At 38.4% G+C, this 27757-nt stretch overlaps 1 protein-coding gene across 1 annotated transcript in view; it reads right to left on the reverse strand.

Annotated features, from left to right (window-relative positions):
* Window positions 1–7131: 7131 nt before the first annotated feature.
* Window positions 7132–27757, reverse strand: part of LOC140142960 (carbohydrate sulfotransferase 11-like) — a 50382-nt gene continuing 29756 nt past the window's right edge. Inside the window, exon 3 of the mRNA XM_072164988.1 lies at window positions 7132–8483. Coding sequence (XP_072021089.1) covers window positions 7522–8483 — 962 coding nt within the window. The 3' untranslated portion in view covers window positions 7132–7521. The remainder of the gene's footprint in view (window positions 8484–27757) is intronic.

The raw sequence follows: 27757 nt of genomic DNA on the forward strand, positions 1-27757 counted from the left end.
TTCCGTGTCGTCGGCGTACTTTTGTGGTTAAATACCACTAATTATGTATTACACGGGTTTCAATGGGAAAATGCCTAATTTCGGGTGGAATTTTCTCATATTCAGAACTCTCAAAGTTCAATGCCACTAATATCAGGTGAAACTATATGATTTAGATGCCAAATGATCAAAAATTCAACATAGGTTGACCTGAGAATTTTCTTGTTTTAACGCACTGAACCGTAAACACCTTAAAATGACAGTGCGCCCTCGAAGCTGAAAGTTACAATATGATAAAACCGAAGCCGTGCGTATGAATTTTGGTACTATTACAACAAAATGTCATATAATGAGAGAAAATGTACCATTTTGAAAACTCTAAAAAGTACTTTTTTTGGCTATATAACTTGATCAATTTCAGCGATTTTAACGCAGTCTTTTCGAATGCCATGAAAACAAATAGTTACTCGTCGTATTTCAATGTATCGCCCAGACCTATTAGTGGTATTTAACCTTGTACATGGTAATAATGTCTGATAAAGGCTGAGAATAAAGAGTGAATAAAACCGGCCCAAGTACGGAACCTTGAGGGACTCCGAACTGTAATGGAAATGGGTCCGAAACCACTACATTGATATTAACATATTGAAACCTCTCAGTCACGTATGAAGTGAACCCCGTAAGTACAACTCCTTGGACACCGAAAGTGGTCGCCAGCCGCTCAATGAGAATAGAATGGTCGAGCGTATCGAACGCGGCGCTGAGGTCAAGGAGAGCCACAAGAGAAACTTTTTTCACATCAGTGTTGTTAAGAAGGCCGTCCAAGACACTCAGCACCGCGGTCTCCACGCTATGGCCTTTTCTATACGCGGATTACATATACATATACATATGTATCGGCTATATCCAGTGCCCAAAGGATCTAAACAGAATTGGGGTCAAAGGTCATTAAGGGGGAATTTTGATCTTTCGAATGATTTTTTGATCTTTCAAATGATTTTGTGCTGAAATGCTGGAGGGGGCGCAGAATCGACGCTGAATTGGTTAATTCGGCGCCCCTAAGTGTGGCGCCAAGGGCACGTGCTCCCCCGAGTGCTCCCCAGCAAACACAAAACGTTTTCGACATCATTCGCAAAAGGTTATAAAAGGTTGTCAGAAAACGTTTAAATGTCGGGTTATATAAAGGGTATATTAAAAGTATAAAACGTTTTCATAACCTTAAAAAACATTTTTTGATAATCTACTGTCATCAAACAAAAATGTTTTACAGAAAACGTTTAAATTTCGGGTTATATAAAGGGTATAAAACGTTTTAATAACATTCCAAAAACATTCTTGAAAACTTGATACAAAACATTCTAAACAAAATGTTATTTTGGGGTTGAAAAAATATTTTGCGAAAAATGTTTGCCCAAAATATTTTCAATAACGTTTTAAAAACGTTTTCATGACCTTTATATAACCCGACATTTAAATGTTATTAAAAGGTTTGAAAAAAAAACATTTTAAGAACATTTCTGTGTTTGCTGGGTTCAAACATTTTAACATAATGTTTGACACAATATTTGGCAAAAATGTTTGCAAAAATAGTTTACAATAACATTTTTGAAAACATTTAAAAATATTGTTGTAGTGTGTTTTCATACAAAACGTTTTAAAACGTTATCATGACCTTTATATAACCCGACATTTTAATGTTATTAAAACGTTTTTACCTAAACCAAAAGCCAAAATATAACTTATTTAAAACGTTTTTAAAACGTTTTTGTGTTTGCTGGGTCCCCTCTGCCCCCTCGCTTTGCCACTAGTTGTACTTGTTAGCCGATTAGATGTGACAAATCACAGACGATCGCAGTAGGGTATTCCGCCTTTTAAGAGGGTCTAGGGGAAATTAAAGGGACAATGAAACTTTCAAGGGAGTATTCTTGATATTTCAAGATATAAAAGTGCAATGTGGGTATCTTTCAAATGGTAATCCAATGAGGTCCAAAAGTTCTTTTTGTTAATAAAAAATGGTTTTGCTTTGTTGCCTAGCTGGGGGGAGGGGGTTTACAGCCCCTAAGGTAGGGCCTGTTTTCTTCCGCTCTGGTCTTCTGCTGGCAACAACTGAACTCTTTATGCACTCTGTGCATGTGGGCATGTACCATAATGGAAACTTGATAATGCTAGATGCTAACCCATAAGCGGCCATAAAATTTGTCTGGTTCACCTCTGCTTACCTAGCTGGGGGGTTTACACCCCCAGCTAGGTATTCTAATGCTGTCCGATGCTTCTTTCGCCCCCAGCTAGGTATTCTAATGCTATCCGATTCTGCTTCTTTCTTCTTCTGGAAACAAAAACTAGGTAATTTAAAAATGCTTCTCCTCCTACATGTTACAGCCTATAGTTATGTAACTTGCACATATGTATCGCCTATATCCAGTGCCCATAGGGTGTAAACAGAATTGGGGCTATAGGATATTAAAGGGGCATTTCTGGTACAAATACCTTCAAAATGCTTCTTCTGCCACATATTACATAGCACAATGACGTCACTTGCACATATCGATATGCATCGGCTTTACCAAGTGCCTATAACTTGAATATGGAATTGGGGTCAAAGGTCATTAAGAGGGTAAAATATTACAATTGCATTATCTGGACATCTGTAAGGGGTATGGGGCTCAAACTCGGTGACAACAAATCTTATGACATTTTGTAACATTTTGTAGGGGTCAGGTCAAAGGTTATGCAGAGGTCAAATCGTAGAAATGCATTTCCTGGACATCTGTAGGGGGTATGGGGCTCAAACTTGGTGACAATAAACGTAATGATAAGAGGAACATTTTGGAACACTTTGCAGGGGTCAGGTCAAAGGTTATAATTTCATTTTCTGGATATCTTATAATTTCATTTTCTGGATATCTGTAAGGTGTATGGAGCTCAAACTCAGTGACAACAGATTTCACGACCAGGGGAACATTTTGCAGGGTCAGGTCAAATTTTCGAAATGCATTTTCTGGATATCTGTCCGGGGCACGGGGCTCAAACTTTGTGACAACAAACTTGATGATCAAGGGAACATTTTGGAACACTGTGCAGGGGCAGATCAAAGGTAATCTGGGTCAAATTTGAATTTCATTTTCTGGACATCTGTAAGAAGAACAGGACTCAAACTTGGTGACAACAAACCTCAAGACCAGGGGAACATTAAAGAACATCATGCATGGGTCAGGTCAAAGGTCATCTGGGGTCAAATCTTAGAATTGTATTATCTGGCCATCTGTAAGTGGCTCAAACTTGGTGACAACAAAACTCATGGCCAGGGGAACATTTTTCTCTAGTTTCTTTTTATCTTTGCTTTGTTTCCCTTTATCATGTTTATCCGTTTTTATCAACTCATTTTAATGATTTTGTGAAATGAAGCTTTAAAATTGTAAAATGTTGCATTAAATTGGCTAATTGTTTTAATTTTGAAAAATTTGAATATTGTATGTAATTGATATAAAACCAAACAATCAAGCGATTAGATAATTAAAACCAAGTATACCGTATCAAATACTTTAATCTAATCAGAGGCACCATTTTCTTTCCCGACTATACCAAGATTTTATTCGTCAGTATTACTTTAAAGACAACTACCCATATACATTCAATCAAAAATTCTGCCCAAAACTTGTCGTATTACGCTTAAACCAATAACAGTATTTAAACAGAGTGTCCCAATAAAAACAAAACCCTCATTGCGCCATCTTTGTCTCCTATTTCTGAAAAGTTTAATCAAATATATTTTGGTATGTGAAGAAACCTTTATTCGTTAGCTTTAATAAACCGAAAGAAATATTTCAATCGGCTCACAACTTTTGAAGATATGCTCTTAGAAATGTACCCGTTTTTCACGCTGTCCACGGAGGAGGTTTGGCTACTTCAAAGATTGAAAAGGAATACACGTACCATGCATAAATATCAAGCATTCCTCAATAACGAACTTTATTTAGGGAATGGGCTTTACCGGTGTGCCTATGGGCTATTGATTGTGTTAAGTGCCCGGGGGGGGGCACTTGTATTTCAAGGTGGACACCACGCTCGTTTAAAAAAACAAGTAAAAAGGGTTGTTTTCAGCATTGGGCATTTGTCAAAAACGCCAAAAATCAGGAAAAAGGGTATACTTTTCCAAGCAAAATACTTGCTTAGGGTACCAAAGTTTTATGGCAAAATAAAAAAGGATGAAATAGGCAATGTTTGGCTTCGATCAGAACAAATCGTAGGGTAAAACATTAAGAAACATCAAACTACTTATATTTAACAAAAACCTGAACATGAATTTTTACTTTCTTAGTGTTAAAAAAATGGCAAAGTACTTGTTTAGGGTATGTTTTGCACGCGCTGAGTAATACTCGTTTAGGGTGCGTTTCGAGAGTCCATACATGAACATGGTGTCCATCACGTAATGTAAGTGCCCCTTCGGGGTTAAATGTCTTTAACCTGTCGGCAAAATGGATGTGGGATGGGACTTCTCTTGCTATACTTGCAATTAAACTTACTTTTTCTTGGTTATTTATACCTTTTTATTTTATCATGTTTTTTTACTTCCTTAGTTTGTTGTTTCTTGCTTTCTTTTTATTTACAACATGTTATTTCCTCTTTTTTGGATAAAGGGTAGCATGAAAAGGGCTGTTTGGTATGTTCTTGGTTCTTCTGAAGTGAGTTTACTGTGCTGCTTTGCCCAGGGGCGTAGCCAGTCCTCTCTGCCATGGTGGGCAAGTCCCCACAAATTTCCCCCGAAGTTGATTAACAAAGGAAGCGAAGTGAGCGTAGCGAGCGTTCCACCGGCGTGGGGTCCAGGGGCCCGCCTAAGGGCCCGCCCCGGAAGCTCATGGGGTTTGGTCGTTTTTATTCCACGAGGAGAAGCCTCCTTGCATACATCTGTAACGTGTTTATGTGAACATTTTACCATGTAAAGTTTTGATTTTAGAATTTAAAACAAAAATACATTTACAATGTAAGAACAACACAATAAAAACAATACTGATATTCTTGAGTTGATTTAACATTATTTAAATTATTTCCCCCTTCTCCCATTCGTTCTCTCCCCTTCTTCTTTACATTCTTCAATTTCTTCCCCTTTCTCTCATTCCTCCCCCCTTCCTTTAAATTACTTCCCCCTAAATTACTACCCCTTCTTTTCCTTAAGTTTCCCTTCTCTTTTCTTCTTCATTGTATTCCAATTTCTTCCCATTTCTCTCATTCCTTCCCCCTTCCATTAGGCGTACACTCACTTAAATTACTTCCCCTCAAATCACTTCCAGTTCCCTTCTTTAAATATCCCGTCCTTCTTCATATTCTTCAATTTGTTCCCCTTTCTTACACTCCTTCCCCCTGTGCAATTGCTTCCCCACAATAAACATTCCAGATGTTTTCTTTACCTCTTTTTCCCTCTTTCGTTCCCCTTTCCCTATTCCTTCCCTCTATCCCTCTTAAGCTTCCCTTTGATTTTCTTCATTTCCCTCTTTTTTACTTATTCGCGTTTCCTCTCTGTTGCTTTTCCTTCCCTCTTGACCCTATGCTTCCCCCATTCCCTCTTCCTCTTCTCTTCTTTCCTTTCCCTTCTTTCTTTTTTCCTTCCTTTTTCCCTTCTTTCCTTTTTTCTTTCCCCTTTCCTTTCCCTTTTTTCCCTTCTCCCTCCAAAATTTCCCGCCAGAATTTTCCAGTGTGGGCGAGTCGCCCACCCTGCCCACTCCTAGCTACGGCACTGGCTTTGCCCTCTACCTGGCTGATTCCTTGACGAATACAGGTTTCAGGCCTGGTTCTCATTGCATCAATTGCATTGCGTACCCTCCTTGTGCGCCGTATATACTTGCGAATGCAGCATGCAGCAGTAATACATGTAATACGGCTGCAAATATGTTGGAGTCTACCCGGTGATCCTCGCTCATAGTGAATGCGTTCCAAAACCTAACGCTATTATCTATCCATGTCATTAACCATGCGTTTCCTTTTAATCTTTGATGTAGCCAAACCGTGGACAGAGTTAAAAATTAGTACATTTCTAAAAGAGGGCATATCTTCAGATATTGTGAGCCGAGCCGATTGAAATAATTTTTTTTGGTTTATTAAAGCTAACGATTTAAGGTTTCTGTACATACCAAAATACATTTGATCAACTTTTCACAAATAAGAGAAAAAGAAGGCGCAATGAGAGTTCTGTTTTATTGGGACACCCTGTATGTACGAGGGGCAGTCAGTATGTAATAAGAGTTGACTGGTAAGCCCATGAATTATTTTCATGGCGTTTCTCTGTGATTACATTAACACCGTGCCTCTGTCTTTCAAGCATCACATGTACAAATTTTATCACACACTTGATTACAGCATTAGCATAAAGTCGATAGACTAGGGACACTGCCAAGACGGGTCTTTTCAATTACAGAAAAGGCATGTGTTTAAAACGTTCTAGAACAGCTAAAGTACATGGTGCATATGGCTAGTTTTGGGCAGTTATAAACACTAGCTTCAGGGTCTGCCTTTGGTAAAATATGAGACTTGCCATTAAACTTGGGTGGAAATGGGATGTAGTTGAACTTCAACAACTTTAGGACTTGAAGGGAAGCAGCATTATTCTGCCAAAAATGTCGAAAATGAAAAGGCAGTTATTACAAATGACATTAATTATCTCCAAAATTAACGGATTAAAATATAATGACCGGTCACATGTGAGAGCTAGTACTCAGTACGATGATAACTGATGCAAATCAAACAACAAACTGCTCATACGTAGGTGGGATGACGATGACCGATACGACATGCTGGAAATGTATGAAAATTGCAAAATGTCATGTAAATAGGGCTTGAAATATTACAAATGCTATGTAAATAGAAATTTAATAATTCATGTGATTTTTTCATGGATGATCTCAACCTCAAACAAATAGAAAATTTAAAAAAAATAAATTTCTCACTCAAACGATGACCTCTTTCTCTGTACCACTACTTTTTGTAAAAATGTAACAAGTGTAGAATAACACTTATATTTTAATCACGGTTTAAAATATTTTCTAGGGAGACTCCCGTTTTAATGTTTGAGGATTAGTCAACGGAACTGGCAAAAAAAGATAAGTTTCACTTTGCTATTGTTGGCGATATCAATATGTTTATAGAAAGAAAGGCATTGCTTTTGTCAAAAATAACACATATTTGACCACACATTATAAATAAACTAAAACCTTTCTAGCCCAACAAAGATGGTTATATGAGCTGGAAGTGTGTGTTCTTCTACCATTCCAAAAGGCAGCACTCTCCATGTTTTAATTCCCGAGAAAATCTAAAATATACAACAATACCTCATTTCAGCCTCTTATTTCCCTTAACAAAAACGACTAATTTTCAGCCAGTGACTATAGACCATTGATATTATGCTAATGCTGCTACGTAATCAAGTGTGTGATATAATGTTTACATGTATTGTTTTAAAGACAAAGGTACAGTGTTTATGTAATATGTGATATAGAGAAATGCCATGAAAATAATTCAAATAGGCCCTATGGGGTTACCAGTCAACTCTTATTACCTTTTGACTGCCCCTCGTATGTCCATTTTAATGAAATCGGTGTTGTTTCGTGGAAGACGATAACCAAAGACTTTAAAGTCCTTTTTGTATCTGGCATTGAGTTTTGTTAAAAGGGTTTGTGATATTTGCGAGAAATGTTCCTTCAAAATGGCTAGATCTCCACTTCCTGTTGCGTGAGGACACTCAGGAAATTTCACAATATTGTCTATACCAACCAAATGAAATAGATATGCAACATCATCTTGAAAAGTCTCGAGATGTCCAATAAAGTCATAATGAACGTGACATGGTTTTTTATCATCAAAAATCGGGCACCAATGCTCGTCCCAGCCACCATTTGCTACGAATTGAACAAACTCGTCAAATTTCAGATCTGGTGTTTGACTACTAGGTAAAGGAATTTTTCTAACCTGCCTGATGATATCACGTGCTTTCTTCTCATAGTATTTATTCGGTATTTTGACTAGTTTATCCTTATACCCAGATATCAGTCGTGTGTATGGATGTCTTACAAAGATGACAGAAAAGTAGTGTTTCAAACGATCCACTACAGCATTTATGCCGTACCATTTGAGCACTAATGCCAAACCTATAACACCGTCATTATGTTTACTTCCAAGTTTCGTTTGTGATACATTTTGTCCTCTTTCGTAAAGTTGTCTAAAGAGTTCGGTCCAGCCTTGTGACCCTGTTTTGTAAACAAATGTGACCAACAATTTATAGTCATCATTTACCAATGTTGTTTCAAAGCGTTCACGCAGAAGGGACGAAAATCGTTTATCCTTTGCATCAAATGGTAATGGCTGGATCTTGTACTCCTCTGTGCATACTCGTTTAATGTGCTGAACACGTTGTTCCTGTATCCCTTCAGAAATTTGGTATGTCTTGTTTTTCAACATTTGTTCAACGTCCGCTGGAAGCTTTGTAGAGTTAGCGTTACTACCATGACTACTTGTATCTGAAATGTGCAATAAGCAAAGACAGATTAAGCCCAGGTATCATTCACACACTGAACTGACATTAAGTGCGATTCTCAACGTTTATCCAAGAGGTAATGAGGGGGTGCACCGCTCAGTCCCGCTCAGTCCGACACGCCTCTAGTCCGACACGCCGCTAGTCCGACAACACAAATTCCCTATACTTAGCGTTAGTCAGAAAATGAAAAGCACAGCGCTAGTCCGAAAAAAGCATACGCTAGTCCGAAAATGAAAACCAATGCAACTGACCGACACGCCGCTAGTCCGAAACTGAAGCCATGGCGCTAGTCTGAAACTGAAAACTACAGCGCTAGTCCGAAACTGAAAAATACTGCGCTAGTTCGAATCTGACAAACACTGTGCTATTTCTCGCAATTCAAATTCGGACTAGCGCAGTGTTTATCAAATTCGGACTAGCGCAATGGTTTTCAGTTTCGGACTAGCGCTGTGTTTTTTAGATTCGGACTAGCGCCGTGTCGGACTGAAGGAGTGGTTTCCAGATTCGGAATAGCGCAGTGGATTTCAATTTTGGACCTGCGGCGTGTCGGACTGGCAGAGTGTATTTTAGATTCGGACTAGCGGCGTGTCGGACTGGTGCAGTGCATTTCAGATTCGGACTAGCGGCGTGTCGGACTAGCGGAGTGTCGGACTAGCGGCGTGTCGGACTAAGGCCCTGACCCCCGTAATGAGTACCACTCCGAGAGCAGGGCGTAGCCATCTTTCTTGGTCGGGGGATTCGCGGATGCATCATCTGAGGAAATTATTTATACCGTTTTTTAGAGAGAATGTACATGTCTTTGAGGTTCCAAAAAAGGCTTTATTCTGACAATTTCCTTGTTTTCCTCGTTTCGAAACATATTTTTTATCATACGCCGTGCTGTTTTATATTCTCGATCGACGACGCAAACAGCGTCGCGGGAGAATAACGTCGCGGGAGATTAACGTCATGGGAGATTAACGTCTTGGGAGATTAACGTCGTGATAGGCCCTTTAACTACTTTCACCTTCCCCACTGGGGGGGGGGGGTTAGTGGAAATGAGGGTACGGGGCACACCGACATCGCCCGGTTAATAATTACATTATACAACCAGAGACACTGAAATGAATACACGGGATCGATACATGTAAATGTGCTATGCACGATTGATATTCAGACGATAAATCTTTGGATACCGGGGTGGAAAATGATGAATATCTCCCGTAAATGATTTCGTATAAAGAAACCAGATGTGGTTCCTTGCACTTGAATATATATTTTGAACAGATATGATAGTCTTTAGTTTGCGCTTTGAGAGAGTAGCTTGCGTCTTGAGCTGAAAAAGTGACCAAAATTCAAGATTTTAAATAGCTCAGCGTAGACCCTCGTGGAGGTAGTCTCGGGCCAGACTGTATGTGGCTATCAACATACAGGATCGACGAGTGTCAGACCGACTGACACAAACTGGCTGTGTAGGAGACTACGTAGAGGCAGTCTATAAGCAGATGACAATGGCGAATGTATGCTCGCTGACCGTACATAGGTCAGTCACAGGCTAATGCCATTAGCCTTAGTCCGATGTCCTTCAGCCCACTATGCATTTAAAAACTATTAAACAGGTGGGAACACAATGGCCATGCGTGGCTGTGGATTGAACCTACCATGGCATTTTCTGCCATGAAGATATCGGGGCGATGACACTGTGCGGGGATGTGCGGCAGGGGTGCATTTTCAGCCATTTATAGTTTATTTAGCTTCGGGGTGCATTATCAGCTATCAAAAATAACATTTATTAACTATCATTTATATCATTATATTTCATTTCTATCAAAACTATCATTTCAATCAAAACTATCACTTATATCAAAACTATCACTTATATCAAAACTATCACTTATATCAAAACTATCACTTATATCAAAACTATCACTTATATCAAAACTATCATTTACATCAAAACTATCATTTATATCAAAACTGTCATTTATAAACTATCATTTCTATTCTATCAAAAATATAATTTATATCTTAACTATTATTTATATCATTTGCAGAATTGTTACCCCATCACACGTCACAACCGCGTGTATTCAAATAGGCCTATGTCATTTCAATCTTGTCTTCCAAATATTGGGTTAAGGTTATCTTATTTGTTTCTTGTTCTTGAATTACTAAGATCTTTATGCCATATGTGTGCATTAATCTATTGATTGATTGATAATTACATGATCTTGCTTATCATGCTTATACTTAATAATAATATGTTCTTAAATACTTTTGTTCATTTGAAGATTACTCTTGTTTTATCATGTTTTATAATCTGCTTTATAATACTGAACTACATTTATGTTTTTATGCGTTGTGATGTGTTGTGATTATATCTTGCTGCATTTCGCTCTGCCTCTCTCCCATTGAGTTTTGCTCTTGCTTTTCCTCCACTAGTTTGCAGCATTGTTACCTCATCACACGTCACAACATCATGTATTCAACTGGATCATTGCAATCGTGTCTTCCAAATATTTGGTTAAGGTTATCTTATATTGATTCTTGAATCTATTCAGTTCTTTATGTCATATTTGTGCTTTAATCTATTATTTTATAATTACATGATTTACTTATACTTGAATATGTTCCTCAAACACTTAGTTTTACTCATTTGAAAATTAATTCTTCTTTATAATCTTCATTATAATACTGAACTACATTTGTGTTTTTACAAGTTGTGATGTGTGGTGATTATACCTTGCTGCATTTCGCTCTGCCTCTCTCCCTGAGACCATAGTTTGCAGCATTGTTACCTCATCACACGTCACAACATCATATATTCAACTGGATCATTGCAATCGTGTCTTCCAAATATTTGGTTAAGGTTATCTTATATTGATTCTTGAATATTTTAGTTCTTTGTGCCATATTTGTGGATTAATCTATTTATTGACGATTACATGATTTTGCCTATATATTTTTACATATTTTCCTTTTTTAAGGAAATCCCGATTTTGAAAACGTTGCGTTATTTTTGTGACGACATGAAAGCAAAACGTTGTTGTTGTTTTTTGTTTTTGTTTTTTGTTTTTGTTTTTGTTGTTTTTTGCAGTTTTTCAAAACATTCTCTTAACACAAAAATATACAATACGAAACGTGTGATTTCCACCCTTTTGAATACATGTACGCTGCCATTTCCTTGACGTCAACAAATCAAACGTCCTTTAGATTAGTCACTATGTACCGCCCACCTCGCTCCAAAAAGAAACCTGTCCCTTTATCTCAGTTTTTCAACGAGTTCTCATCATTAAGGGGGTACTACACCCCTGCCCAATTTTGTGCCTAATTTATATTTTCGAGTCATTTTTAAAAAGTCGATTAGTCATCGAGTCTAGTCATCAAATTTGGAGTCGAGTCGAGTCATCAAGTCATCAACCCTAGAGTCGAGTCGTCGAGTCACCTTGCCTCGAGTCGAGTCATCGAGTCACCAAAACTCGAGTCGAGTTGAGTCATTTCGAGTCGAGTCACTACAAGTCTTTTAACTAGTATTTTAAAACATGTCTTGTATAGTTGTACACTTTCAGTTGCAGTATTAATTTGCAAGTTCAGTATTTTTAGTATATTCTCTGTAAAGCGCCTTGAGGTGTTTCGTAAGGCGTTATAAAAATGTGATTTTGTATTGTTGTTGTATACAAGTTCAATCTTACCATTCAGAAGAAATTTGGCCTTATCTGTCGTCGCACTACAAATATTACTGTATCCAAATGCTTGTTAAATTACTCGCGCATGCTCCAGCCGTTTGACCAATCACAGTCGACTCAGCGAGTTTCTGCCGATGTTTGCCGAAAGACCAGCCGAACTTTTAATCTTCGTGTGTTCGGCACGGGGATTTTAGAAAGGTCTTTGAGGGTTGAATAATGTTTTGAATCTGACAACTTTCTACTCCCATTTAGACAAAATGGCAATCTACACGAAGTTTTTTAAACCTTGAAAATCGGTGAAGAGATAAGGAAAATAATGACATTTTTCAGGGCACATGTTTTTGATCAACGGAATTTTTAGGCAAGTTGACAATTCTGAAACATTTTGATGTATAAATTTCATCGCAAGATTCACAATTTCTTGGATTTTTCGATGAATACTTTGATTTTTTGCATCATCGGAAAACTACACAGTATAACACTGTGCTAGTTTAAACGTGTTACATTTTCGATTTTTGTGTTACATTTAGGCCAAAGTTGGACCAAATTTGAGTAATATTTCGGATTTTTCCGTTTCTACTGCACGGAAGATCATAAGGCCGAATAAAAATAAAACATGTTTCTCGTCCCCTTCCGCTTCCTTTTTTGAGGCCGCTTCAAATTTATTTTCAGTTTTTTAAAATTCAGTCAAAACTTTTGAAGAAAGATGTCTTGGAAGTTGAAATGTTTTCTATAGCCTTGCTAATATGCAAGAAACAATTCTGGATGGTTCTGTGATCACTAGCGGGGGCGTACCTACCAGAACAATAAAATAAAAAGGGCCTCAAGCCCCTCTTCCTCCTTTTTTAAACCGGACGAGAAACATGTTTTTTTTTTTACTCGGCCAAATCATCCTCCAGACACGCTCCAGATAATATGCAAATGCATGGAGTACAATACCAATCACCTGTTTAACTGGTATTGATCAAAGTAATTCTTTGTACTCCATGCATTAGCATATCTTATGGAGCGTGTCTGGAGGAGGATTTGATTCACGGCGGGAAGTGCAGGGCAGCATGAGTGAACACGGGTCACTGAATTAGCATAAAGGTCACACAAAACAGCTTCCGCGCAAGCGTGGTAACCTCACAGTGAAAAGTTTGACCTTACAAAGCTGTCGAGTATTTAGATACAGCAGTATAGTGTGTAAGTTCGTAGTGCGTCGATGACTTCGGTCCTTTGGCGAGGTCGTTTTTAATTTTACCATTCAGGAGAAAGTTAGCCTTATCTTTCGTCGATGACTTCGGTCCTTTGGCGAGGTCGTTTTTTATTTTAGCCAAAAGAGTCTGCTCATTGTTGACGGTATATCTTGCAAAATACACAGTGCATGCAGAAATGGTCGAAAAGACCAGGAGCATCAACTTGAGCGCCCTTTTCAAGGTAAGCCTGTACATTATGACTACTGGCCGGCTACAATTGCACCTGTTTAGTGATATTACCTACCATACAGACTATATAATAGTTCTCTGCGCATAAAATGAATTTATATTTATGGTTCAACACACTAATTCCTTTTTTGGTTCACTTGCACGTCCCGATCGCCACAGGTCAGCGCATCCGATGATGAAATGGAACAATTATCGTACCATTGTATTCAACGGGTTGATCCAGAGTTTTTCGGAACTAGAGATAGATGCCATGTGTTGCGTTTGGCCAGATGAAGGGGGCTACATGTATAGAAGTCGTGGCGCATGGGGGGGGTTTGGGCATGAGGGAATGCATCAGCCCATTCCTGCATTTAGTACATTAGGCCTATTCCCTGTGAGCTACCAATGGTACCGTTTTACCACAGCTGAGCTGTAATACTTTTAATATTATTGATACGCAAACGAAAACACCCCCACATTTCTGCGCAACACCACATTTCCGCAAAAAAGTTACATGCCTGCAAAAAAGTACACATGAGTGTTGACATTGTTCATTGATCACTCTCATTCACTCAATCCATGTAGTTTCAACCAATCAGAACTTTTGAATGGTTGTTTCTTTTTTTATAATTGTTTACACAAAAGTATTAAGCTCATTGTACACTCACTCGCTGAGTTCCAGTCAATTACTGGTACCAAACAATTGCGGTCCCCGGATCAGCCCATCCCTGCATTAAGCAGCGATTTGTCTCTCTACACTGAAAAAATATAGGGGTGTAAAATGACACTTTTCACGTGTATATTTTTTCTTGACACACTTAGCTACTGAAAATTACACCATGAAATGCTGAAATTGAATACCACATAAGATTGGAGGTATTATTTGACAGTATTTTGATAATAGTACCAAAATGCATTGACACCAGTGTGTTGTTAATTGACACGCCAGCAGTGTATTCAAGGGTGTCATTTGACACTCCGATTTACTCCAGTAGTAAAACATGTCACTTACACTCCAAGGGAGTATGTCACTACACCCCAAGGGAGTGTGCTTCTACTACATACTCTTCTGCAGTGTCAACACGCTTGACACCTTTGGAGTGTTAATTTGAGCTTGCCGTGCTGTGCGCATGCGTATTTTGATTTTATAGCACTGATCGTCTGCGCAGCGAAGTGGTCATGTGAAATCGAGAATTCCGTCTAAAATGTGAGTATTATCATTAATTTCATGTTTTTGGTATAATAAAAAAAGTGCAATGACAAATATGGATATTATAGCTTATACAGTATTCGTATAAGTTCATGAAAACGTGTAAACTACGGCGTTATAGTATACTTTTATTCCCCATCAATTGCACGTATGCCCAGTAAGCTTATTCTACATGTAATGTTAATGTAAGCATACGACTCTCGAGTCAGGACGGTCCATGTAGCAACAGTAGCATGCAGTCTGTTATTGTCTAATCACTCTGTTCTTGTCTGATTTTTTCAGCATCATACAGTTGAGTGTGGTATCTACAACCCTACATATCAACCAACGTGACACTTTTACTTGGTCTCCCAACCCTTGGAAGGCGTCATTTTGACACCTTTCAAAATAGGTCCTGAGACGAGACCCCAAATGGTGTCAATTTAAAATGACACCTTTAGTTGGTCTCCCAACCCGAGGAAGGGGTCATTTTGACACCTTTCAAAATGGGTCCTGAGACGAGACCCTAATGGTGTCAATTTAAAATGACACCCTAAAGGTGTTAATCATGACACCATTAAGGTGTCAAGATTACATCACATAATTGTCAAAATGACACTATTAAGGTGTCAAGATTACACCACATAGTTGTCAAAATGACACCATAGCATGCTCATGTGGGGACCCATATGCGACACATCTAGTGGTGTAAAATGACACCTTTTTTTTCAGTGTAGTATTAAGCTCATTGTATACTTACTCGATGACTTCCAGTCTGCCCGAGCGATTTGTCTCTCTCCACTTTGAAATACAAACAACGCTACCACCGATGACGTCACTAGCGATTGTCGCTGCAAAGTTGAATGGAAGTCAACTGGGAGCTAGTTGACGTTCGGGAGGCAAGCGACTGATATCGATCTATCGAGCGTCAAGTGAAGTGACCAAAAAGTCGCCAAGCGACAAATCAAGTGACCAAAAAGTCGCCAAGCGTCAAAATTGCTACTAGCGAGTTGGCAAGGAAGCGTCAAACTCGCTACTAGCGAGTTGGTAGTATACAATGAGGTTTAATTTCTGAACATGAATTATTTTTTAAACAAGAAAAATGATTGGCAAATCATGTTGTCAGGAGGTTACACGTCGCTAGTCATAAGGGTCGCTAGTCATAAGGTTCATAAGTCATAAGGGTCGCTAGTCATAACGTGTAGTTTCCTATACCATGAGTTCGCTAGTCATAAATAAAACAAAGGGTTCGCTAGTCATAAGAAAAAGGGGTTCGCTAGTCATAATAGGAAAAAAGGTTCGCTAGTCATAATAGAAAAAGAGGACCGCTAGTTATAATAGAAAAAAAGGCTCGCTAGTCATAATAGAAGAAAAGGACCGCTAGTCATAATAGAAAAAAAGGCTCGCTAGTATAATAGAAAAAGAGGACCGCTAGTCATAATGCAAAAAGAGGTTCGCTAGTCATAATAAAAAAAAAAGGACCGCTAGTCATAATGAAAAAATCACGGCCGCTAGTCATAATATAACAAAAGGACCGCCAGTCATAATAGAGAAACACGTTCGCTAGTCATAATATAAATTTAGGACCGCTAGTCATAATAAAAAAAGGACCGCTAGTCATAATAAAAAAGGACCGCTAACCATAATACAATAGAAGGTTCGCTAGTCATAATAAAAAAATTATCGCTTGTCATGAAAGAGAAAAGGGTCTGCTAAGCCAGAGAATTACAACTAGAGCTGTTTGATGATCTCTGCATGCTCTTTGACCTCAACTATTATACAAATATTATTATTCTCAATTAGGTAGCTTTTTTATTTTGTAAAAACAATTTGATAACATTAAATGTCGGGCTATACAAAGGTCATGAATTTTTTTGAATATTTGTATGAAAACACACTACAACAATATTTTTTAAATGATTATTAAATGTTATTGTAAAATATTTTTTTCAAAAACATTTTTTGCAAAATATTTTGTCAACACTAGAATAAAATTATGTTAGAATGTTTGCAGTAATCAAAAAATATTTTTGAATGTTATGAAAACGTTTTATACCCTTTATATAACCCGACAGTTAAACGTTTTCCGGTCACCTTTTTCAGGGTCATCCGAGGTCACCCAGGGGTAATCTGAGGTCAAATTACTAAAAACTGTCGTATGGGCATGAAACTTGGTGGGTACAGTCAATATTTAAAGTCACATTTTTGGAAGGTCATTTCGGGGGCAATCGAGGTCATCTGAGACCAGATTACTTGGTACAGTCAACATTTAAAGCCAAATTTTTGAAGGTCATGCGGGGTTATCCAGGGGTCATCTGAGGTCAACTGTTCAAACTGTTGTATGGACATGAAACTTGGTACAGTCAACATTTAGAGACAAATTTTTAGAAGGTCATTTTGGGTCATCCAGGGTTATCCATGGGTCATATGTCGTATGGACATTAAACTTGGTCAGTCAACATTTAGAGTCAGATTTTTATGCCTCCACCGCGAGGCATACTGTTTTTGCAATGTCCGTGCTTCCGAGCTTCCGTCCTTCCGTGCTTCCGTCCGGATGCGATATCTCGGGCATGGATGGGCGGATTGACTTCAGATTTTCAGGATAGGTGGGTCATGGTCAAAAACTCTGGCTAGGTGAGGTGAGGTTCAAGGTCATATACTGAGGTAAAAGGTCATTTGAGGTCAGAGGGTCAATTTTCCTTATTTACCTCTTTTCTCGGAGACTGGGGTCGCACGTTCCTCAAACTTGGTAGGTGGTTGCATCTTGACCCCAGACAGAACAAGTTTATATTGGTTAGTGGGTCAAGGTCTCCTGAGGTCATGCAGGGGTCATCTGAGGTCAAATGAGCAAAAATAGTCATATGGCCATGAAACTTGGTAGCTACAGTCAACATTTAGAGCCAAATTTTTGGAAGGTCATTTTGGGGTCATCTGGGGTCACCCAGGGGTCATCAAATTAGTAAAAACTGTCGTATGGGCATGAAACTCTTAGGGTACAGTCAACATTCAGAGCCTAATTTTTTGAAGGTAATTTTGGGGTCATTCAGGGTCACCCAGGGGTCATCTGAGGTCAAATTAGTAAAAACTGTCGTATGGGCATGACATTTGGAAGGTACAGTCAATATTCAGAGCCAAATTTATGGAAGGTCATTTTGGGGTCATCTGAGGTCATCCAGGGGTCATCTGAGGTCAAATGAGTAAAAACTGTCGTATGGGCATGAAACTTGGTGGGTACAGTTAACATTTAGAGCCACATTTTTGGAAGGTCATTTTGGGGTCACCAGGGGTCAAATTAGTAAAAACTATCGTATGGGCATGAAACTTGGTGGGTACCGGGTACATCTCCTTGTTTTTTAATGAAATCGGCCAAAAAAAAAATTCTGCACAGGGTCGTTCCTATACAGTTGAATGGACATGAAAAGAGTGTATTGCACGAGTATAACGTGTGATGTAAATTTCGTGTTAGTTGAGGCTAGAAATGTAATGAATCAAAGAATGACCACGGACTCCATAGTGGTCCAGAATTCAAACCCCTCAAATGACGCAATTAATTGCTGTCTTCTGAAGATAGCAATAATAATTGCACTGACCTAAGTGGACACCAAATGATCACTGACCACAAAGTGACCACGTAAGAATGTTCCTTACCAAATGACTCAAAATCCCAGAATAACCACCGACTCAACAGTGGTCTAGAATAAAATATACAAACCCCACATGATTAGTAGGCCTATATACTAGTAGCTAGTAATAATAAATTAAATAATAATTGTCTTCAGTTAATAACAAAATTATATAAATAATTACTCATGTTCCAGTATTAGATTTAATATTTACAAAATAAAATGCATTTTATAATCAATGTCTTCAAAATAGTATAGTAAAAAGGAAATGGCTTCAGTTTAAAATAATGTAGGCCTATGATATTGATTAGGCTACTATCTTTTGTAGATAGCAATAAGAAATTACATAATACTGTTGGTCCATGATATCTGGGGGTATGGGTGGGGTAGTGGACAGTAATAATAAATTTGATAATTCTGACCCCCAACTTACCCCCAAAAGTTATCACTGGTCCCAAAATCATGCACCCTGACACCCAGAGGACCCTAAATTACCCCTCTCTACAAAGCGACCGCAATTAGCTTGTTTTCAAAGTGACTTAAAAATGATACATGACGCCAGTGATTCTCACTGGCAACAAAGTTACATCAAAATGTCCCGTTAACTGAAAATGACCCCTTCCTTACCCCCAAATGACCGCCGACCCCAATTCCACGAATGACCGACTCCATAGTGGCCCACACTGAATTCAGGTCCTAAAATTACACAATTTAATACTGTCCCGCGCATTATTTGCAACGCCTCATTTCCATTGCCGCTCGCGGATTAGGATTCTGGAACGTTGATTTTAAGGAATCAGTGCATCGCAGTATTTTCATGGTACCTGAGAGCACATTGAAACATTGATACTTTGTATATCTTTTTTTTTAAATGTATTAATATTTATCAGCCCTCGAAGTAAACTTTATAAATCTAATGATATGTACTCAAAGTGTAAGCATCTAGCTAGAAGAAAAGGCATCATCATTTGAAAATATTGACCTTTCGTAATGACGATAATAGATTTTTGGACCGGGCCAGCATGAGCTGGGCCGGTACGTATTAGTCGGAAATAAAAAATTGTTGTTTCTAGAATATGAATAAGATAGAATTCGTAAAGAAAACAGGTGGACCTGGAGCAAGTTGTTTTGATAATGTTTAAACGTGTAAACATTAAAGTTGTATGTGAAGGGAATTTTTGTGTTGAAACAATGATGAAAAATTAACAGGTTGTTTAATTTTTTAGGAATGAAATTAAACGTTGTTAAATTGTTACAAGTCAGTCGCTCTGACGGTTACAACATTCACCTTGAGTACTCTTTCATGTGTAGTTAGACTTGGGGTTACTCACTACCATGACTACAAATACAATCTTCACTTTTAGACTGTATTTTTCTGATTGTGTTGATTGTTAGTCCGAAACTCCTGCGAAGCTATGGACATGGCATCTTACCTACTCCGTTTAATAATAATCTACATTGTGTGTTTTCTCTTCAATCATTTTCATCATGTTGAATGTAATTTTATGAAGTGTCATTTTATTTATAATTAATAAATTAAGACAATAATTTGTTTATTTTCTATAAGTGCATGTCAAATGGGTACATTGTTCAATACTATAGGCCTACATTTATAAATTATGCCCATATTATAGTTAGGACCTAAAAACTTTTATCCATAAAACGATACAGGATAGCATAAATAATTACTTGAACAATACTTGTAATTGTATATTCTAATTTAAAAACAATAACATCAACTGACCACAGGTAATTGCGCAACTTGCAGAATATTAAAGGAAGATTACCGATATGTTTGCAGAATGATTTCTTTAATTTATCATCAATTACACGTACATCATTATATTTTATGTCCCAAATATAATTTCAGACCATCTCTTGCCATCAAATATTATCAAAGAAAAGAATATATCAAAAGCAGTACTCATACTTCACATGGAATCAATACTGTCCCGGTCCATCCCTTTTTAAAGGGATTTTTATTTGCCATAAGACTAACTTCGGGACAGTTAAATATCCATTTTTAATAACTTGCCATAAAATTTGTATTATATCGCGAATTTCAAAAAAACATAAATAATTTGTTATCAGAAGAACATTCCGCGTATTCAGAATGCAATTTCACTCTGATGCCATACGGCCGGACCATCATGCAGATCGCCGCCTGATATCAATGATATTCAACGTAAATATCACCCTCTGTTGTCTGCAACTGGAGCAATTTCTAAAAAAATATTCAAATTAGGGACCGTTCACAAACATTTGTTAGGGGAGCAGGGCTGTCAACTTTTTGGAATTGCTTGGCGTGAAACACTAGTGGCAGACCTAGAGCAGTAAAAAACGCCGCGCTTGCGCGGCGCAGGGGGGTGTCTGAGGAGGGATGTGCCCCCTGAGACGTAAGAAACTTTTGCAAAATGAAGACCTAATTGAAGCGATTTTAGTGGGCCATTTTGGCACTATAATAGTGTGTAAAATTTTAGTTTGTAAAAGTGGTAAATTTGTGTTGGACCATGAAGCCTTTTGTGGACAAGTTTTCCCTATTTGTAGCCCTATATATTGTGTTAAACATTCATTGTCAAATGTCGAAAGTAAAAACAAAAATGGGCGCTTGTTTTTTTCACTACGCAGGGGGTGTCTGAGAGGGACGTCCCCACCTGAGAAGTTGGACAATTTTGCAAAATGAAGACCTAATTGAAGCGATTTGGTACGTGGACCATTCTGGCACTATATTTATTTTTAGTGTGTAAAATTTTAGTTTGAAAAAGCTGAAAATTTATGAAATGACGATACATGAAGCCTTTCGTGGACAAGTTTTCCCTTTTATTATAGGGCCTATATATTGTGTTACACATTATATACATTGGCAAATGTCGAAAGTAGAAACAAAAATTGCTACTTGTTTGGCCCCTTTACAGACCTCAAAAATTTCAGCCCCCCCACTTTTTTTTTTTTTTTTTTTTCATTTTTTCAGGCCCCCCCTTAGTAGGGTCAAAATTTCAGGGCCCCCTTTTTGCATCAGCGCCCCCCCCCCTCCAACAAGTGTTTGTGAACGGTCCCTTCAAGATATGTGCCTTAAAATAAAGTATATCATTAAAACGTTAATACTAGTATTTTTATTAGTTGAAAACCGAAGTGAGGTATGGGGCTGGCTGGGGGTGCTACGGTATGTTAAAAAAAGGACCACTAAGGCTACGAAGAAAAACTGTTCTACGGGCGGACGGACCTTTCAAGTAGGGTCGGTCGGTCGGGCTATTTTTTCTTTTCTTTTTTAAGGAAAAAAAAGTGTTCCTGAAATTGTCGGAATTTGGGTCGGTATTCATTTGTACAGGAAATTTTTTTCCCAATTTGTTCAAAATCTGGGTCGGTCGGGCACGTAGAACAGTGTTTTCTTTTTTCGTCGCCCAACCGCGAAATGTGGATATCCAAATAGTTTGCTCCGGCCCGCACGGCTGCAAAGAAGCACTAACCGCGAAATATTGATATCCAAGAATCTTAAACTATAAATTAGCCCCCGAAATAGGGCAGGGCTTGAAGAATGGGGGAAATTATGAGGTAAAAAGTAAAAAAAAAAGCATTAAGGTTATGGTTATGGTTAGGGTCTAGGGTAACCTCAATGTAACATTGACTAAAATTAACCATATTTACATTTAAAACCCCTTTACTGATTATAACTTATGTTTATAATAAGAATGAGGATGTGGTGACATACATAGAAGAGAGGAGAGGAGGAGGAGAGAGAGGAGAAGAGGAAGAGGGAGGGTAGGGGAGGGACGAGAGGAGAGGAGCAGTTTTTAGCGTCATAGGGGCACGGGGGGCACGTGCCCCCATTCGATCTGAAATTTTTTTAAATCCCATAGGAAAATGGTCTAAAAACGGCTTGTGCCCCAAATCACCGCTGCAGCGGTGCCCCCAATCATGGTCGGTGACCCACGCTACGCCACTGGAGAGGAGAGGAGAGGAGCGGGCACGGGGGCACGTGCCCCCCAATCGATCTGAAATTTAAAAAAATCCCATAGGAAAATTGCCGAAAAACAGCTTATGCCCCCCAATCAGACCCGGTGCCCCAATCCCACCCAAAACTATGACTGACCCACGCTACGCCACTGAGAGGGAGAGGGAGAGAGAGGAGAGGAGAGGAGAGGGGAGAGGGGAGAGAAGAGAGGAGAGAGGGGAGAGAAGAGAGAGAGGAGAGGAGAGAGGAGAGAGGAGGAGGATTTTCTCTGAGGAGAGAGGAGGAGGAGGAGAGGGAGGGAGAGGAGGGAGAGAGGAGGAGGAGGGAGGGAGGAGAGGAGGGAGAGGAGAGGAGGAGAGAGGAGGAGGAGAGGAGAGGAGGAGGAGAGAGAGAGAGGAGGAGGAGAGGAGATTTGAGGAGGAGAGAGGGAGGAGAGAGGAGGAGAGAGAGGAGGAGAGGAGGAGAGGCTACCTAGCCTACCCTCTCCCTTTCTCGATCCCCTTTCCTATCCTACACCCATATAACCCATGGCGACGTCCCGTCTCAATCTCGCTCTCTAGTTCTTACTTTTTATTAAGGCTCCTTTTTTTTTATTATGACTAACGGTCCTTTTTTAAAATTATGATTAGCGGTCCTTTTTTTTATTATGACTAGCGGTCCTTTTTTTTTTATTATGACTAGCGGTCCTAAATTAATATTATGACTAGCGAACGTGTTTCTCTATTATGACTGGCGGTCCTTTTGTTATATTATGACTAGCGGCCGTGAATTTTTTCATTATGACTAGCGGTCCTTTTTTTTTGATTATGACTAGCGAACCTCTTTTTCTATTATGACTAGCGGTCCTCTTTTCTATTATGACTAGCGGCCCTTTTTTCTATTATGACTAGCGGTCCTCTTTTTGTATTATGACTAGCGAACCTTTTTTTCCATTATGACTAGCGGTCCTTTTTTTATATTATGATTATTGACCCTTATGACTAGCGGTCCTTTTTTTATATTATGATTAATGAACCTTATGACTGACGACCCTTATGACTAGCGACCCTTATGACTGACGACCCTTATGACTAGCGACCCTTATGACTAGCGGGTGTTCACCGTCAAAATGACCTTTTAAATTAGCCTGTAGTCTGCGATACGGCGATGCCACTTTCGTTATCTACAAGGACTATAAATGCAAAAGCACCGGGTGGCCGGCGATGGGACGAAACGCATCCAAACAACCGATCATCGCCTGGGATCATCGCATTGCCTGAATGCTATGCCTGGGATCGTCGCATTGCCAAACGACACAATCTAAATTCAGCTTTAGCCTTTAGTCACACTCACAATGATATTGTCAATGAAAAACAGTGAATAGCATTGCATGACATCTGCATGGCAGCATCCGTACAGAGTAGTGTATGATCATGAACCAAAACACAATCACACAAAAACGGATTCCTGATGGTCGATCATGTTCAATTGTAATGATTTTCACTATGTGATTCACTGTCACATGATGACGACTAGACTGTGCATACGATATACTGTGCATTGTATAATTTAAGCTTACTTATCGGATTTTCGTGAAGATCAGAATTCTGCACCAGATGCATGCGTATTTACTGTACGGTGTAAATGAATGACTCGAAATTTTGCGATATTTGGGTGTACTTTGGCGTTAGAAATCAACATTTTCTCAAGTACAGAATTACTTTAAATCGGTCCAATTCGGTATCAATTTGAAGAGAAAAGAGCATATTTTTCACTTACCCACTTAGCTATCGATTGGTGAAGACGAAGATAGAGGAAGATATAATTGAAGACCGAATTAAAAAGACTAGTTTGCGTCTGACATCAGAGCAAATAAATAAATAAATACCTGTGTCATAAATGATTAGGCCTACACCCCTCCCCGTTTTCTAGTGTAAACAATATTTATTTTAAAAATACACTTTTTTAATAGACTATTTTATTTTCACTTCAGCATTATTTGTAATTGCAATTAGAAACGATGTGCAGGTAAAACGTGATTTTAAATATTTGTATATTAATTTTCTCTGAAGACTTGCAGTAAATTGTTTTTGCTCGCTATTCCTAGGAATAGCTCAAAACCATAGAATCGCTACCCGATTTGAGTTTTACCAAGCTAAACTTAAGATTCAGAGGCTATACCATGGTATTGCTAGCTATTCCTAGGAATAGGCTTCAAAACTCTAGAATTGCTCCCCGATTTGAGTTTCGCCGTGCTAAACCTAAGATTCGGGGGCTATACCCTGGTTTTGCGGGCTATTCCTAGGAATGGGCTTCAAAACCTTAGAATAGCTACCCGGATTTGAGTTTTGCTGGCTAAGATTCGGCGGGTATGCTATAGTATTCCTGTCCATTCTTAGCAATGGCCTGCAAAACCCTAAAATTGCGACCCGATTTCAGTTTTGGTGAGCTATTCCTTAGTTTGGGGAGCAAAACCCAAGAATGGGCTGGCGAAACCCGGGTATAGTGACCGATTCTTGGGTTTTGCTCGAAATGATACACTTATGCTTCCATACACGTCATCAAACTCTGCGGGTGCGACAAAACATGTGATGTCACCAAATCTTGTGCTCTATGACGAAAATTCACGTTCTGCGTTACGTCAGGGGGGGGGGTTAGATCTGTTTTTAAATGCACTTTTTGGCCCAGACATACTGCAGTTACTGTCCGTTTTCCTATACACAATACACAGTGCTCTTACCATTGACGCGTGACCTCTACAAATAGCGCACGTTAGAAGTATGGGGATTTGCCTAGTTAACGTCGCTGTGTGAAAAATAACCGACCAATATTAAAAGTACTCTTCTAAAATTCTAGAAAATTTAGTTTTGTAACATGTCCTAAATTTTTAGCTAATTTAGATGTTTGGAAATATTCGTACTTTGGTGTTTTAGTGATTATAGGTAATAGTACATTGCCTAGTTAACGTCGCTATGCGCTCTGTAGCCATGGCGCCTATGTTCAAGGTTCTATAAGCCCAATCGCCATTGCAACTACCGGTTTTTGAGAGCAGTTGTGGGACACTTTGACCTCTGACATATCGGGAAATTGCTGTAATTATTAATAATTAATTTATTATTGTAATAATGTTATCATTATAAATAATAAAATAATTAATTTATACAATAACCAAATTTTTGGGTTTGTTTTTTATTCCAGTAAAACGTTTTAAATTATATTTATACAAAACCCCAATTTTTCTGAATTTTCCCGATAGGTCAAAGGACAAAGTGTCCCAAAACTGCAAAAACTGTCACACAATGTATTTCAAACATCCAATGCAGATTGGGCATATTGGTTTAGGATATGGATTGTCTTCAAACTTACATACAATATCAAATATCGTCACGAGAATATTTTCAGCGTAAATGTGAATAATTAGTACAATCAGCAAGCCAATCATTGCGTGAATTGCATTATGGTCCGGCATCCAGAAACATTCAGCATCGTTGTCGTATTCCTGTCGTGTGATTCACCATATCACCATGCCCATCATTTTTGACAATATATCTATTTCTTTTTCTTTTAATTCGACCCTGAAATATTTTTTTTTTTAATTTTGTTTATCATCATGTACATTAAACATTTTTCATTTATTTTATGATTTTTGTAAATTAAAAAAACCGAGTTTTCTTTATTGTAGTTTTAAATAAACAATTAATTAATTAATTAATTAATTAATTAATTAATTAATTAATTAATTTTGTAGAGGGCATTTTTTCATATATTTTTTTTTCCTTTTTTATCGCAAAATTGGTGTTTTTTTTTAATCGCAAAATTGGTGTAAATAATACCATAATTAGAGCTATTTTAGCGTATACAATAATGCCTGGAAAGAGGAGGAGGCCTCTTTTTATTTGTTGTTCTGAGAGATAGGCCCCCTCTAACTATCACAAAACCTTATAAAAGTGTTTCTTGTATATTAGCAAGGCTTTTGAAAGCACCTCTACTTCCTAGACATATTTTTTGAAAAGTTATAACTGAATTTCAAAAAATAAAAATAAAATTGAAGAAACCTCAAAAAAGGAAGCGGGGGGGGCGTGAAACATGTTTTATTTTTTATTTGGCCTTACGTATTTCTTTCTTTATGTTTTCAGCGTTTCATTATTACAGCGCCCTCTTTAATATGTTGGACGTAATTTATTTCCCGAGCCGGGCCGAGGTGTGTTTTAGCTGTTATTGGCCCTGTTACAGAAAAAAATTGCACAAAATATGTTTCCCAATGTAATGTATACATTTTCACTTAAAAATAAATAACTCCCCCGGGAATCGAACCCGGCCCTCCCGAGTGGCAGGCGAGAATTCTACCACTGAACCACGAGAACATTTGAACAAATACGGGAATTTTATAAATGATATATTCAACTCAAATAATTGCAGTCTCTTCAGCAGCGTTTGGTTCAGCTCTTTCCAGCCACGATATATACAAAGTCACACATAGCATTATACACATTATAATGAGGCGATTTACAGGGGTGAAACCCCTGATTCCCAAAACGCCGTCTGATGGCGAAAATCCGACCCTTTTCCCACGTGTTTATTACAGGTATACGTAGCTCCTATATATCTGAGTGGGTCCCCCAGTGGCAAATAATAATATTTTAAACAATGGTGTGACGTCACGGCTTCTTAAATTTTTTCAAAAATTGGCCCTCAAACTCATAATAACTGACTAAACAAGATTCACAAAAGCAGCAGCCATATATACTCCAATATTGTTCAGTTTTGAAATTGTGATTATTTTTCCAAGTGTAAAGATACTTTATTGGCGCAGTATACTAGTAATACTGTGGGATGTGCAGTGTCACTTGGGTCACAGAAACAAGTCAGTCATTTTAAGAAACAAGAATTCCCACAAAAGGGAAATGACACAGACAAAGTGTGTGAAGAATTCGAACCTTTTGTGTTAGAGGGAGTAGTATCACTTGGTGACAATGGTATTCCAAAGCCCATTAAGATTGTGCGAGACACATGTTGTGCACGGTCTATGATTCTGGAAGGAACTTTGCCCTTTAATGAGGACAGTTCAGCAGGTATTACTTTGATCCAGGGTATTGGAAATAATTAATGTACCTCTCCACAAAATTAACTTGACATCTGACTTGGTTTCTGGTCCTGTAACCATAGGAGGTAGACATGAATTGTCTGTTAAAGGAGTGTCCATGTTGCTAGGAAATGATTTGCCAGGGGGAAGGTTTTTCTGACCCAATAGTCACAGATAAGCCCTGTTTGCAGGATGATAATAGTGAGGAAGAGGAGATATTTCCTGCATGTGCAGTGACACGGGCAATGTGTAAGAGGCCTCTGTAGAAACAATTGAGGACAACCAATTTCCAACCCTAACCCTAAGGGTTGGTGGTATTGTGGCCTTTCAGGACCTTGAAAAACAATTGGGAATGTGCAA

This window comes from Amphiura filiformis, chromosome 20, assembly GCF_039555335.1.
Source record: "Amphiura filiformis chromosome 20, Afil_fr2py, whole genome shotgun sequence".
In the NCBI taxonomy this organism is placed as follows: domain Eukaryota; kingdom Metazoa; phylum Echinodermata; class Ophiuroidea; order Amphilepidida; family Amphiuridae; genus Amphiura; species Amphiura filiformis.